This window comes from Chinchilla lanigera, unplaced genomic scaffold, assembly GCF_000276665.1.
Source record: "Chinchilla lanigera isolate Chin_1 unplaced genomic scaffold, ChiLan1.0 scaffold00050, whole genome shotgun sequence".
Lineage (NCBI taxonomy): Eukaryota > Metazoa > Chordata > Mammalia > Rodentia > Chinchillidae > Chinchilla > Chinchilla lanigera.
In genome coordinates, this window is record NW_004955451.1 from 14,461,184 (window position 1) to 14,474,070 (window position 12,887).

Below are 12,887 nucleotides of genomic sequence, written 5' to 3' on the forward strand. Positions count from 1 at the left end.
TCTCTCCTTCCCAGCCGTAGATCTGTTTTTTTTTTTTTCTTTTCTTTCTTTTTTTTTTTTTTTTTTTTTTTTTAAGGCAGGCCCTCACTATGTAGCCCATACTGGCTTTGAACTCATGGCGATCCTCCTGCCTCAGCCTCCTGAGTGCTGGGATGACAGGTGTACCGGAACCATATCTGACATCTAGATCTGCTTTCTGTCCTTCCAGACCCTTCCCTCCAGAAAGCCGCAGAGACAGAACCCTCCAGTGCTGTGCTCCAGGCGGGCTTCCCTTTCCAGCCCCACCCCCCGTGCAGCCTCCCTGTCCTTCCAAAGTGCAGAGGAGCCCCCTGCCTCTGCCCCCAATCCTGACAGTCTGGACGAACAGGATGGATGGCTGTGGAGAGGCTTGCAGAACAGCCACCTGAGGGCTTGTCAACAGCGTGAATTCCTGGGGCTCTGGCCCAGACGGAGTCAGCGCCAGGAGGGGCCCAGGGAGCTGTTTTTCACACAAGCCCTGGGGACTTGGAGGCAAGAGGTCCCCAGCCACCTTTCCCGAAGCTGGCTTTCTGCACGCCTGCCACACCTGCTCAGGTCACCTGTGTGGCCTCGGTCCCTGCCGCGTCTCACCCCTCTGCCTCTGCAGACCGTGGCCCCTGCTGCGGCCGTGGGCGCTTGTCCCTGTCCCGGGAGCCCTCAGTTCCCGACCTGCGACCCCAGCCCCCTGGCACAGCAGCCAGCGCCTCTGAGGCACAAGTCCCATTTCCACAGAGAGGTCCTCCCGAGTCCCCGCGCGAGCCGCTCTCTGCAGGGCTGTCACCTGTCCTCCCTTGCTCGTGTGACTCTGGCACCGTCAGTGGCCCTGGCTGGGAGCAGGAGGCTAAGGGTGAGGCTGTTTCTGTTGCTGATCTCTGTATCGCTGGCACCAAGCGCAGGGTTGCCACACCGCGGGAGCGGAACCAACAGGTGCTTACGTGAATGTGCGCATTGTCTGCCGGTGCCTGCCCGGCTGCTGCGTGGCGCAGGTGACTGTCCCCCTCCCATCTCTTTGCTTTGGCCCAGCTCATCCTGGGTTTCCAGGGAGATTTCAGGAGAAAGTTTCAGCGGGAGCCACTCTTCTCGCCCTCCCCCACCGCACCCTCCTCTGCGCCGTTTGTTTTCTTAACTGTGCGCGCCTTAAGCGGGTGGTGGCTGCTGCCTTTGATCTCCGTCTTTCAGCCCCCTCCCCATCGTGTGTTTGCCGAAGGCGGAAGGACAAACCAGGGCACTGCTCTTCGGGGGTCCCCTATAGCTCTGTGCCCAGAGCGTCGTCCAACCCTGCCCAAGCTCTCGATTTTAGAGGGGCAGGTGCGACAGGACTTTGTTCAGCAGGGAAGGCGTCCCTGGGTGCCTCTGAGGGGCCGGGGTACAACCTGGGTGGCCAGACTGTGACGGGGGTCAAGGGGCAGAACAGGTAGCTGGGCACTTTTCTGCTGGACACTTTTCTGGTTTCGCAGCGAGCCCTTTGCCCTAGGGGCGGCATTCGGAGCTGCAGACGGGCCCCCTGGTTTGGCCAATGAACTTGGCAGCGCTGGGCGGGGCGTGAGGAAGAATGGGCGGGGCTAGCGGAGGGCGGGCGGGGCCACGTCCTGGTCTTCCCGCTCCGGGCCCGCCCCTCCCCAGGCACCTGCTGCGGAGGGGGTCCTGTGGGCGTGGTCGACAGCCGTCTCCGCCCCTCCTGCGCTCCTCCCCGCGCCGCCCGGCCCCGCCCCCACCTGCCCAGGATAATTTTAGTTTCCTTGGGCCTGGAATCTGGTCGCGCTGGGTTCCTGCCTCCTCCTGGCCTTCGGGTCCAGAGTGGGGCCGCCCTCCTCCCACCTGTAGAGAAGCGGGAGAGGATCAGGGATCCAAGCCAAGTCCTGCGGTCCAGGACAGAGCCAGACGTGGTCCTGCTGCTCCTGCGGGCTCCTGCAGGTAAGCATGGAGCTGGTCTCCACCGCCGCTTCTGCACCCCGCCGCCCGGGCCCCGGCGGAGCTGTCGCGGGCCAGGTTGCGGGGAGGGACGACAGGCGATCGGCAGGTCCCCCCTTCCCGCTCGGTGTTGCCGGGAGCAGGGAGCTAAGGGCCTGGCTCTTCCTCCTGCCAGGTGTGCGGCCGCCTGGTCCAGATGGGATCCGGGGCGCGCGCTCCTTGTTGCGGGTGCGGGACAGGTGGTGTCACCATGGAAGGACCGGGGTTCCCGTGTGTTCAGGCCGTCTCTCGCTTCCCCCTCCAGACCCATCCTCCCCTCCGCCAGGGTCCCCGAAGCCGTTTCCTGCCTCTCCACCCTCTCCTCCCATCCCCGGCTCTGCGGGATTAACCCGTGGGGACGGTTGAGGGCTCCGAGCTGCCCGCCAACTCCCGGAGCTGGAAAGGGTCTCTCAGCCCAGTTACCCCAACTAGGGCGCCCCAGTGGAAGACCCCTCCTTGCTGTGGCCCGGATCCCCTGCTGGATGGGAAGGTGGGGACGGGTGGCCCGGGTTCCCTGGCCGGGGAGGTGGGAGAGCGCGTGCGGGGCTGGGGTCCTCAGCGGGGCTGGGACAGCGAGTGGCCGGCAAGTGGCCTGTCTTGTCGAGGCCACGGAAGGTCTGCAGGCTGCACCTGGGTCCCCGGAGCGGGCTGGGGACAGAGAATGCACCCGGGCTTGGTCAAGTGCCCACACCCCTCTGCCCCCCACGAACACCCTTGGAGGCGCCTAGGCTGGACTCTGCTCTTCCATGTTCCCCTGATACCCTGCTAGGAGGGGGCCCTCCCCAAGGCAAAATAATGATTAACCCCACTGCGGGACTCCAGCATTCTTCCCAAATTAAACTGTGAAAGCGCTGCCCCCCCTTCTCCCATAGGGTGTCTTTTCCAGGCAGAGGGAGTAGGCGGGACTTCAGTGCCCGGGGCCCTCCCCCAACTCTGGGTCACCTCGGGGTTCCCCACCTCACCTGAGCCCTGCACCCTCAAAGGTTAGGCCTCTCCCCCACCGTAAGTCCTGGTGGGGACAAAGCAGGGTCCCCGCAGTCCAGGTTCCCCGGGCCGGCCGGCCCCGCCCCCACCCTGGAAGCCTGGAAGGTGGCCTTGTTTACCATTGGCCTCAAACACTGGGCCGCCACCCGCCCTTGGGGCAGCCAGGTGAGGGCGATTCAGGAAGTAAACAAGCTGGGAGGGTGGGAAGGAGGGCGCGGCTGGGGCCGGCGAGGCAGGCCGGGAAGCCAGGGTTGCAGTTGCGCTGTTAGGGGCTGGTGGACTGGCGGGGTCTGACTTAGGCGCGCGCACTTCCTCCTCCACTTCCAGTGCGCCCCATCGGTGGTCCCGGCGGGCCCTGCCTCCCTTCCCCAGCCCTCCCCAAAAGGAGAGGAGCAGGTGACTTGGATGGTGGGTGTGTCCCCCTTCCTGGAAGGGCCTGAGTCCCGCCTGCCCCCCGCTCTGGGGTCTTTTGCCGGGTCTGTCTGTGTCCTCAGGTGTTTGATTTTCCGGTCCTGCTGTACTGCTCCCTTTGGCCAGAACAACCAGAGAGGAACTCCATCCCGGGACAGACAGACTGAGCGGGTCCTGGGGCTGCGGCAGCAGAAGGAGCTAGCTGGGGCCCAGACTCAGGGTGGGGCTCTGCCTGGGGCTGGGGGACAGACAGAGGGGCCAGCTCCGCTCTGCCGGGGCTGCTGTCCGGGCCAGGCTGTCCTTACACTTCCCAGGTCCTGACTGCATAGTGGCTGTGTAGGGGCTCGGGACAGAGGGGTCCACGGAGTGCGGGTCCCTGGCCTGGAGCCTGGAGCTAGGCCAAGGGTGGGGAGGAGGAGGTGATGTCAGAGGCGCCTGGGACCCCAGCCCCCAGGCTGCAGTGGGTTGGGGGGAGAAGTTGTTTGTGTTTCTCCTAAACCAGGAAGCCCGGGATGAGTCAAGGTTGAATGGAGAGCCCCGGGCAGTGCTGTCCCGCCCCTCCCTGACTCACCTGTCCCCTCACTACAGGGTCAGATGCCTGCCCCGTCCTGGCAAGGGGGTCCCGGGTGCCCCGGCGGGCCTGGAGGTCCTGTCGGGTGCTGGGGTGGGTACCACCTCCAGGTCCTCCCAGGTCTCCGCTAAGCCTGTGGGCTGCTTGGCCTCTGGGGAGGAGGAACCCGTGCTGGGTGCCCATGGGCCTGTGGGTGGTAAGACCTGGGTGAGACTGGCCCTGCCTGGGGCACCGGGCACCCTCAGGCCGTGGGTAGGTGAGACTGCCGCACAGTACCGGGCACTGGGTTCAGTCTGAACCCAGGAAGGCTTCTTGGAGGTGGCCCTCACCCTGGCACTTCAAAGGGCTGGGCAGGGTCACGGGGCTGGGAGGGTACACAAGGCTTAGGCCTTCGCCTCCTGCCCTCCTGGTCATTGCCCTTTCCCGCTGCCCACAGTCCTGCACGCAGCACCACTCACTGCTTGGCTGGAGGGTGCCACAACAGGCTTGGCAACTGGGCCTGGCCTGGCAGGGGAGCGCTGGGAAACCCTGGGGCAGCCGCCAGTGCAGCGGGTGTCCTGAACTGCGAGGCAAGGTTGGCCTTAGCCTGGCCTGAGAGCCAAGCCCAGGGCGCGGGTCACAGAGCCTGAGGCTGTGCCTTGCTGGGGGTGCTTGGACCCTGTCTGGCTTCTGCCGAGCAGCCCTGGCTCAAGATGAGCACTGCGAGCAGAGTCCAAACGCCAGACTCACCGGTCGCTGTGGGCACAAGGGCTTCCCAGGGCATCAGTGTCCCCTTTTGTAAGAAGGGACTCATTCTGTACCCCAAGGACTCCGGAGATTCCAGGGAGATGGGGAGCGAGAGCCTGGCATGGTACAGCAGACACCTGACATCCCAGCACTCTGGAAGGCTGAGGCAGGAGGATTACAAGTTCTAGGCCAGCCTGGGCAATTTAGCAATTCAGTGAGACCCTGTCTCAAAATTTTTAAAAAATGGGCTGGGGATGCGGCTGAGTGCAAAAGCCCTGAGCTCAGTCCTCATTATCACAAAGGAAAAAAAGAGGGGAGCAGAAACAGCTCTTGGGGGCACCATGGCAGCTGTGTGGCTGGCGGTTCCTAGGACGAGGACTTCCTCTTCCTCCCCAGATGTCATGGAGCCGGACCTGTCTCTACCGCATCCCGGCAGCCCCCCAGAAGACCTGTGCCCAGCCCCTGGGACCCCACCTGGCACCCCCCCGCCCCCTGACGCCCCTCCGCCTGGGGAGGCCACGCGGTCCCAACCTCTGCCCATCCCAGCCAGCAGGTGCCGTGGGGTGACGGGGTGAGGGGGCGAGGGGGCAGAGAGGGGTTGGGTTTCGCACTGGCTGACAGAGCCCCCACCTCCCCGCCCAGGAAGCTTCCTGAGGAGGAACGCCGGGCCACCTCGCTGCCCTCCATCCCCAACCCCTTCCCTGAGCTCTGCAGCCCCCCATCGCACACCCCCATCCTTGGGGGGCCCTCCGGTGCCAGGGGACTGCTACCCCGAGATGCCAGCCGCCCCCACGTGAGTTGTCCCAGGGCAGGGAAGGGGGTGCGGTCCATCGGCGCCTCTGGGGTGCAGGGGGAAACACGTGGTTGGTGGGGAAGACCACCGTGCCCCTCCTCAGGTCCCCGCCGTTCTGCTCCTGGGTGCAGGTGGTGAAGGTGTACAGCGAGGACGGGGCCTGCCGCTCGGTGGAGGTGGCCGCGGGCGCCATAGCGCGCCACGTGTGTGAGATGCTGGTGCACTGCACGCAGGCCCTGAGTGACGAGAACTGGGGGCTGGTGGAGTGCCACCCCCACCTGGCCTTGGGTAAGAGGGGACACGGGGAGCTGTGGGAGGGGCCCCGCTGGAGGCCGGTGCACCGCCGGCAGCCCCGGCCCTGTGCCCTGACCGCAGAGCGTGGCTTGGAGGACCACGAGTCGGTGGTGGACGTGCAGGCGGCCTGGCCAGTGGGCGGAGACAGCCGCTTCGTCTTCCGGAAGAACTTCGCCAAGTACGAGCTGTTCAAGAGCTCCCCAGTGAGTTCCGGGCAGGCCGGACACCCTGAGCCCCGGTCCCGACCCCTGGAGCCCTGACCCCCGGCCCCTGTCTCCCCAGCACTCCCTGTTCCCAGAAAAGATGGTCTCCAGCTGCCTTGATGCACACACTGGCATGTCCCACGAAGACCTCATCCAGGTGAGGGGGTCCCCGGCACACCCGACTCTCCAGAGTCCCGCTTGCTTCTCCGCCCCAAGCCGGGTACTTTCCCTGACTGGACAAGTCAGGTTCAGGCTGCAGCCTCAGTTTTTTGCCTGTGAAATGGGGACAAGCAGGGTGTGGTGGTGCATGCCTGTGATCCCAGCACTCTGGGAGGCTGAGGCAGGAGTATTGAAAGTTCCTCCCCAAACTGCAATTTAGCAACTCAGTGAGATCCTGTGTCAAAATAAAAGATTTTAAAAGGGGTTTGGGGGGGTGTACCTTGATGTGCTCTCAGTTCAGTCCCCAGTACTGGAAAAAAATGGGGGACATCAGCACTGGTGGGGCAGCTCCTGCCAAAGGCCTGGCAGGGGCGTGGAGTAGGTCGGCCCTCACCCCCTGCCTCCCACCTGCCTTAGAACTTCCTGAACGCCGGGAGCTTCCCGGAGATCCAGGGCTTCCTGCAGCTGCGAGGCTCCGGCCGCAAGCTTTGGAAACGCTGCTTCTGCTTCCTGCGCCGCTCCGGCCTCTACCTCTCCACCAAGGGCACCTCGAAGGTGAGGTCCAGCTCTGTCCTCACTGGAACTCTGGACCTCAACCCCGGGGGTGACTGTGGGGAAGGCGGGTGGTCTCTTTCAGTTCCAGTCAGGCTTCCTCGCTCGCTGTGTTGCCTTGCACCTTTCCGGTTGGTCCTTCTCTGGTCCTGAGGTCTCCCCTGGCTTGAGAGCAGTGGTGGGAGGACAGGGTCTCCCTCTGCCAAGTCCCACACCCTCGTGCCGCTCAGGACCCCAGGCACCTGCAGTATGTGGCAGATGTGAATGAGTCCAACGTGTACGTGGTGACGCAGGGCCGCAAGCTGTACGGGCTGCCCACGGACTTCGGCTTTTGTGTCAAGGTGAGGACCTCTGGGCCTTGCCCGGCCCCGTGGGGAGAAGCGGGCAAGATCCAACCCAGGCCTTGGGCTGCACCTGGGCACTTCTCCCCGTGTGCGCCCTGTGCTGCGGGAGACTCCTGGGACTTCACGCCCCATGGGACGGGACAGGACGGGACAGACGCCTTCCTCAGGGCAGCGTCCATGGGACTTTCCTCTCCTGTCAGCCCAACAAGCTCCGGAACGGCCACAAGGGGCTCCGCATCTTCTGCAGCGAGGACGAGCAGAGCCGCACCTGCTGGCTGGCGGCCTTCCGCCTCTTCAAGGTGAGAGCCGGGGGTCCCCAGCGTGAGAGGTCACAGCAGTGCCACACCCAAGCCTCCCGATGAGGGCATCCCAGGCAGGCTCCTGAGAATCCCTGGAATCTTCCGGAAGCTCCTACCCACGGGCAGAGGGCCTTGCTCCTGGGGAGCCCTGGTCCCAGGGATGTCACAGCCCTGACCCCCTCTTCCCCTGCCTGTAGTTTGGGGTGCAGCTGTATAAGAATTACCAGCAGGCCCAGTCTCGATACCTGCGCCCATCCTTCTTGGGGTCCCAGCCCTTGGTGAGTACCCAGGGACTCGGGGGTGTGGGTACCCTGGCCCTGGCCCGGGGCCCCTTTCTGATCCCTGTCCTCCCTCTGCAGAGGAGCGTCTCAGATAACACCCTGGTGGCCATGGACTTCTCGGGCCACGCTGGGCGCGTCATCGAGAGCCCCCGGGAGGCTCTGAGTGCCGCCCTGGAGGAGGCCCAGGCCTGGAGGGTGAGGGGCTGCACCCAGCTGCGCGTCCCTGAGTGGGGACAGTGGGAGGGGAAACGGGGGCACCAGGGAGCACCCCCAAGCACGGCCTGACTCCCATGCCCCAACTCTGCAGAGAAAGACAAACCACCGCCTCAGCCTACCCACCCCATGCTCTGGCTCCAGCCTCAGTGCAGGTGGGTGACCATCTAGGGTCCCCAGGGTGGTGGCTGCCTCAGTTTCCCTGAGCATTCCTGCCAAGCATGGCGTCTCCAAGTGACAGTCTGTCTGCTTCCCCTCACCCCAGCCATCCACCGCACCCAGCCGTGGTTCCACGGACGCATTTCCCGCGAGGAGAGCCAGCGGCTCATCGGGCAGCAGGGCCTGGTGGACGGGTAAGGGGCAGGCTGGGCGGGCACAGGGCTGGGATGGAGGTGCCCTGGGGTGAGCGGGTGTCCCTGGCCGGTGTGGGTTCCTGGCTGCATGTCAGATGGAGACCAGACACTGGCTGGTTCTTGAGCCCGAGGACAACCGGTACCACGGTCCACTGCCCTGTTCAGAGCCTGCTAAAGGGCAGGGCCCCCCACTGGCCACCGAGATGGTACAGCCGGCTGTGGGTGCGGTGGCTCCGTTTGTGTAGGAGTCACGGATCGGCAGTGTGTAGCTCTTTCAGTGCTAGCGCTCTGGGCTCCGCGTGGTTTGCATGTCAGCTCTGTGCCGTCGTCCACCCCCTTTCCCGGCAGCCTGTTCCTGGTCCGGGAGAGCCAGCGGAACCCACAGGGCTTTGTCCTGTCCTTGTGCCACCTGCAGAAGGTCAAGCACTACCTCATCCTGCCGGTGAGCGAGCGGCTCTCCCTTCCCTGGGCACCCCGGTTCTCGAAGCGGGATGGAGGGTTCCTAGCAGTGGGGCCTCCCCCGCCCCCAACAGGAAGTTCCCCCGCTCCCTGGGCGGCCCCCTTCGGGTCCCCCTGACCTCCGCCCCTCTGCAGAGCGAGGGCGAAGGCTGCGTGTACTTCAGCATGGACGACGGCCAGACACGCTTCACGGACCTGCTGCAGCTCGTGGAGTTTCACCAGCTGAACCGCGGCATCCTGCCCTGCCTGCTGCGCCACTGCTGCACCCGCGTGGCCCTCTGATGGCCGCGTGTGCCATTCTGACGGCACCAGCCTCCCCAGTGCCGCCCTGCGTGGACTGGGGGTGCAGAGGGCGGGTTGGGGTGAGGAAGGATGGAGGGCCCCTCACTCCAATTTTCTCCTCTGCTCCACTGCCTCTGGCCTGCAGAAAGCACCCCCATTCCAGGAAGGCCTGCGTGTCCCTGTCCCCACCAGGGTGCCCAAGACAGGGGAAGGCCCGGTGGTCCCAGGTCGCACACCCATACAGACCGAAAGGCCAGTGATCTGCTCTTTTATACTTGTGACAAAACAATAAAGATTATTTTTTGATACTCCCATGAGTTCTGGCTGGCAAGACCTGGCTACTAGTGACAGGAGGGGGACCATGGCCAGGTGTGGTGGCACACACCTGTCATCCCAGCCCTTGGGAGGCTGAGGCAGGAGGATCGCTGTGAGTTCGAGGCCAGCCTGGGCTGCATAGCAGGCTCAAGGGCACCCTGGAATACACAGCAAGACTGCCTCAAAAATTAAAAAAAAAAGAGATCAGGTGGTAAAGGTGTCAGCTGAGCCCAGGTCACATCCTGACTGTCCTGAGTGTTGCTTGCTTTCATTTTGTGGGGCCAGAGGTGGTACTGAGGGCCTTGCACATGCTGGGTAAGTGCCCACCACCAAGCCACACCCCAGCCCTGGCTGGATGCCTCTGCAGGGCAGTGGTTCTCGGGCCACTAAGAGGCCCTGGGGCCCAGCGTGCAGCCTAACATAACCAGGTGCCCAGCAGTTGCTCATTAACAAATGGGCAAGGGACTGTCATCCAGGCACATTTCCAGGCAGAGCCTGGACCCTAGGAACTGGAGGACGCCTAGGGCCTAGGAACTGGAGACGCTGACAGCACCTTGTCCTCAGCAAGTGCTGTGCTGCGAAGTGGGACGGAGTCCTGTCAGGCACAGGCTGTACATCTACCATCGGGGCCGGGACGGCGGAGCGGCCCCTGATCTCCCACAAACCCCTGCACCACCTCCGGCCAACCCCTCTCCTCCCTAGCCGCAGATCTGCTTTCTGTCCTGCCGGACCTGCCAGCACCCGGCCGGCTTTACCCCACCAACCTCTGGCAGCTGCAGCCATCCATCCATCTGTCTGCAGCCATCTGTCCATCCGGAATGCAAAGGAACCCAGAGCCCTGCCATCCTGGGCAACTTAGCAGGAGACTGTCTCAAAAAAAAGGTAAAAAGGGGCTGGAGACAGCTCAGCGCTTCCAGGGTTCAGTCCTCAGTACTGATAATAAATAAATAAATAAATAGATAGATAGATAGATAGATAGAGCCTGAAGCCAGTTCCTCAGACCCAACTACGAGTTTACCTGAAACACAAGGAACAGCAGCACATGTGACAGGACACACGGGGGCACAATGACCAGAATCCAGACTGGGAGACTGTACAGCAGATGACCCAGTTTCTTCAACAAAATCACAAGCCGGCCAAGGATATGTTCAGTGGCACAAGCGCCTGCCTGGCAAGCACAGGGTCCTGAGTTCGATTCCCGGTACCAAAAAAAAAAAAAAAAAAAAATTACGAGAAAAGCAAAGCTGAGGAATGCTGAATGTCTAGATTCCAAGAAATTTAGGCAAATGTCAGCCCCGTGTGATGTGTGACCTCGTCTGATTCAAATCCAAACTGACTGTAAAATACAGTTGTGAGTAACTGGGGAAAACTCGAACTCATGAGCTGTTTCATGATTTTAAGGAATATGGTTAACTTTTTGAGATGTAAGAATGATATTGTGGTTATGGGTTGTTTTTTTTAAGCTTTTACATTTCAGAGACTCACTCTGGTCAGGCCGGGTGGTGCACGCCTGCAATCCCAGCGCTCTAGGAGGCTGAGGGAGGAGGATGGCAAGTTTGAGCCTGGCCTGGGTGATTTAGTAAGAACCTTTAGTAAAAACGCAAGTCTGAGATGTAGTTCAGCACAGAGGCCCCGGGTTCAATCCCCAGAGCCGCAGAACCCCAAAATGAGACATTCTTAAGTCCAGTAGGTGAAAACCTTGTGTCCCCTCTGTGAACCATGGTTGGGTCGGGCCCAGGGGACCGCGAGGACTTCTGCCTGGCTCTGAGTGGCACTCTGGACACTGCCACCCCTGTCCGGTTGGATGTGACTCAGGCCACCCTGGGAGCCCTCACGGCTGGTAGCAGGGTCCTCCCCAGAGCTCCCCTCCCTTCTGCAAGGTCCTGACCTCTGCTGTCAGGCTGTCCCGGGGTGACCTTGACAGCCCCAGCCACCACCTGCAGCTCCGGCCACTGCGTGAGCCCCAGAGCCAGGCCTGGTAGCCCCAGCAACCACCTGTGTCCTGGGCTCCTTGATCCGTGAATCCTGGCTTGGGGAGCTTGGAGCCAGGTGGAGTGGACAGAGGGGACCCCACACACTCCAGCAGAGCCAGCCGGGAACGACCTGAAAAAGCTGCGGCTGTCTGGCACAGCAAGGTGGCAGATTGCACATCCCTTTAGCAGGTCTGAGGCAGGGGCCAGGCGACCTTCTGCCTGTCACCTCCCCAGGCCCACCAATGGGTTCCTCAGGCACCGAGCTGGCTGGTGCTGGCTACTTGGCTGCCCACGGCTGCCCGGGGCTTCTGAGACACGGTGCAGGGTTCTGGGGTGGGGAGAGGAAGATGGGTCACTCCTAAGCGTGACCAGAGGTTTAGGCTGTACAGGAGACCCCAGTCCCTCACTGCCTTAGGCACTGGGCAGGGGACAGACGCCTTGCAGGTCAGTCAGTAAGTGGGGGTCTCTGGGTGACTCCTAGGCTTCCATTTCACAAATGGGAAACTGAGGCGCACAGTGAGATCCTCCTGGGGTCACAGGAGTTAGGACAGTGGGCTCAGGTGGCAGGAGGCGGAGGTGTCTCTCCCTCCCCTGCCCATGGCTCTCTGCCCACCAGGGGGGCCTGGGCAGCTGGCAGTCCTTACAGGAGGTGACACCGGCCCTGGCCTTGGCAGCTGGGCATCCGGGGAGAGTGGCTGAGGCTCCTGGCTTTTGGAGGAGATGCAGCAGGTGAGCGTGTGGGGCAAGGGGGCCCTGGGCCAGAGCTCAGCTGACAGCAGCGAGACCCAAGGCAGGCAGCAGAGGGGACTGTCGGGGGCGAGGCAGTGCTGATGCGGTTTGCGGGGAATCGGGGCAGACAGGCGGCTCGAGCCACTCCATTGGGGCCCCCCACTGGGTCCCCCAGGGTGCCAGTCGTGGAATGGGGCTCTGGGACCTTGGGGCTCAAGGGGAAGCTGTGTGGAGGACGGGATGGGCTCCTGGGGCCTGCCGAGTGTTCCCCCGCCTCTGGAGTCTGAGTTCTCACCTTCCAGGATCAGGTGCAAGTGGGCATTCCTACGGGCACGACTCCATTGTCCCGCAGGGGCCCAGGGCACCTTCTGCCTCCCCGGTCCTGGCCCACCGGCCCTCTTACGCCTACCATTCCCTGTGCAGGCTCCCGCCTGGCGTTTCCCCAAGCTGAGCCACCTGGCCACATCGCCAGGGAGGAGCGCGGGGTGCGGCTGGGGCAGCTACGGCAGCGCCACTCCAGACCCGTGAGGCTGCACCAGGAGGAAGGCGCGCCCAGAGCCGGGCAGTCAGGGCCGAGGCGCACCGTGATCTATGCCCTCCCCGCCGCCCTGTGCCCCAGCAACCCAAGCGTGGGCGCTGAGAACCTAGCTCTTTGTGGTTGACTTGGAACTTGCTGGCCTCGAATTTGGGATCCTCCTGCCTCAGCTTTCGAGTGCTGGGATTACCCGTGTGCGCCTCTGAACTCTGCCCAGAGAGATCCCTCGTAGGCACCGCTGGTCCCCAAGCCCGCGGAAGGGGCGGGCGTTCGCGGGGTGGGGGGCTGGAGGGAGGTCGGGCGTGGGGGCGGGGGACCCCGCTTTTCTCTAGGGCGCGCTGGGGCGAGACAGGAGTGGAGGAGCCGCGAGCGCCCGCAGCCGCGCGCCTGCAGCGACACCCAGCGGCCGGTGCGGGAAGCGCAGGGCTCGCTCGGCTTCCAGG

At 63.4% G+C, this 12,887-nt stretch overlaps 2 protein-coding genes across 4 annotated transcripts in view; one reads left to right on the top strand and one right to left on the bottom strand.

Annotated features, from left to right (window-relative positions):
- The window catches only part of Mien1 (migration and invasion enhancer 1), a gene marked incomplete in the record, with an annotated part of 5,599 nt that extends 4,700 nt beyond the window's left edge, over nucleotides 1-899 (bottom strand). The window contains 1 exon segment of the mRNA XM_005394320.2: nucleotides 800-899.
- A 949-nt stretch (nucleotides 900-1,848) lies between these two features.
- On the top strand, nucleotides 1,849-9,209 carry Grb7 (growth factor receptor-bound protein 7). Of its 3 annotated transcripts, none has more exons than XM_013519238.1 (15): nucleotides 1,849-1,932; nucleotides 5,057-5,213; nucleotides 5,303-5,453; nucleotides 5,585-5,741; nucleotides 5,829-5,950; nucleotides 6,030-6,107; nucleotides 6,527-6,664; nucleotides 6,892-7,002; nucleotides 7,206-7,304; nucleotides 7,502-7,582; nucleotides 7,664-7,780; nucleotides 7,893-7,953; nucleotides 8,064-8,151; nucleotides 8,500-8,593; nucleotides 8,746-9,209. In XM_013519238.1, the coding sequence occupies exons 2-15, from the start codon at nucleotides 5,062-5,064 to the stop codon at nucleotides 8,890-8,892; spliced, it is 1,596 nt and encodes a 531-aa protein (XP_013374692.1). In that variant the 5' UTR covers nucleotides 1,849-1,932; nucleotides 5,057-5,061; the 3' UTR covers nucleotides 8,893-9,209. The 3 variants fall into 3 exon arrangements, with proteins under 3 accessions (XP_013374692.1, XP_013374694.1, XP_013374693.1); XM_013519240.1 differs by lacking the exon at nucleotides 1,849-1,932 and adding an exon at nucleotides 2,436-2,458; XM_013519239.1 differs by lacking the exon at nucleotides 1,849-1,932 and adding an exon at nucleotides 3,229-3,360.
- The last annotated feature ends 3,678 nt before the right edge of the window (nucleotides 9,210-12,887 follow it).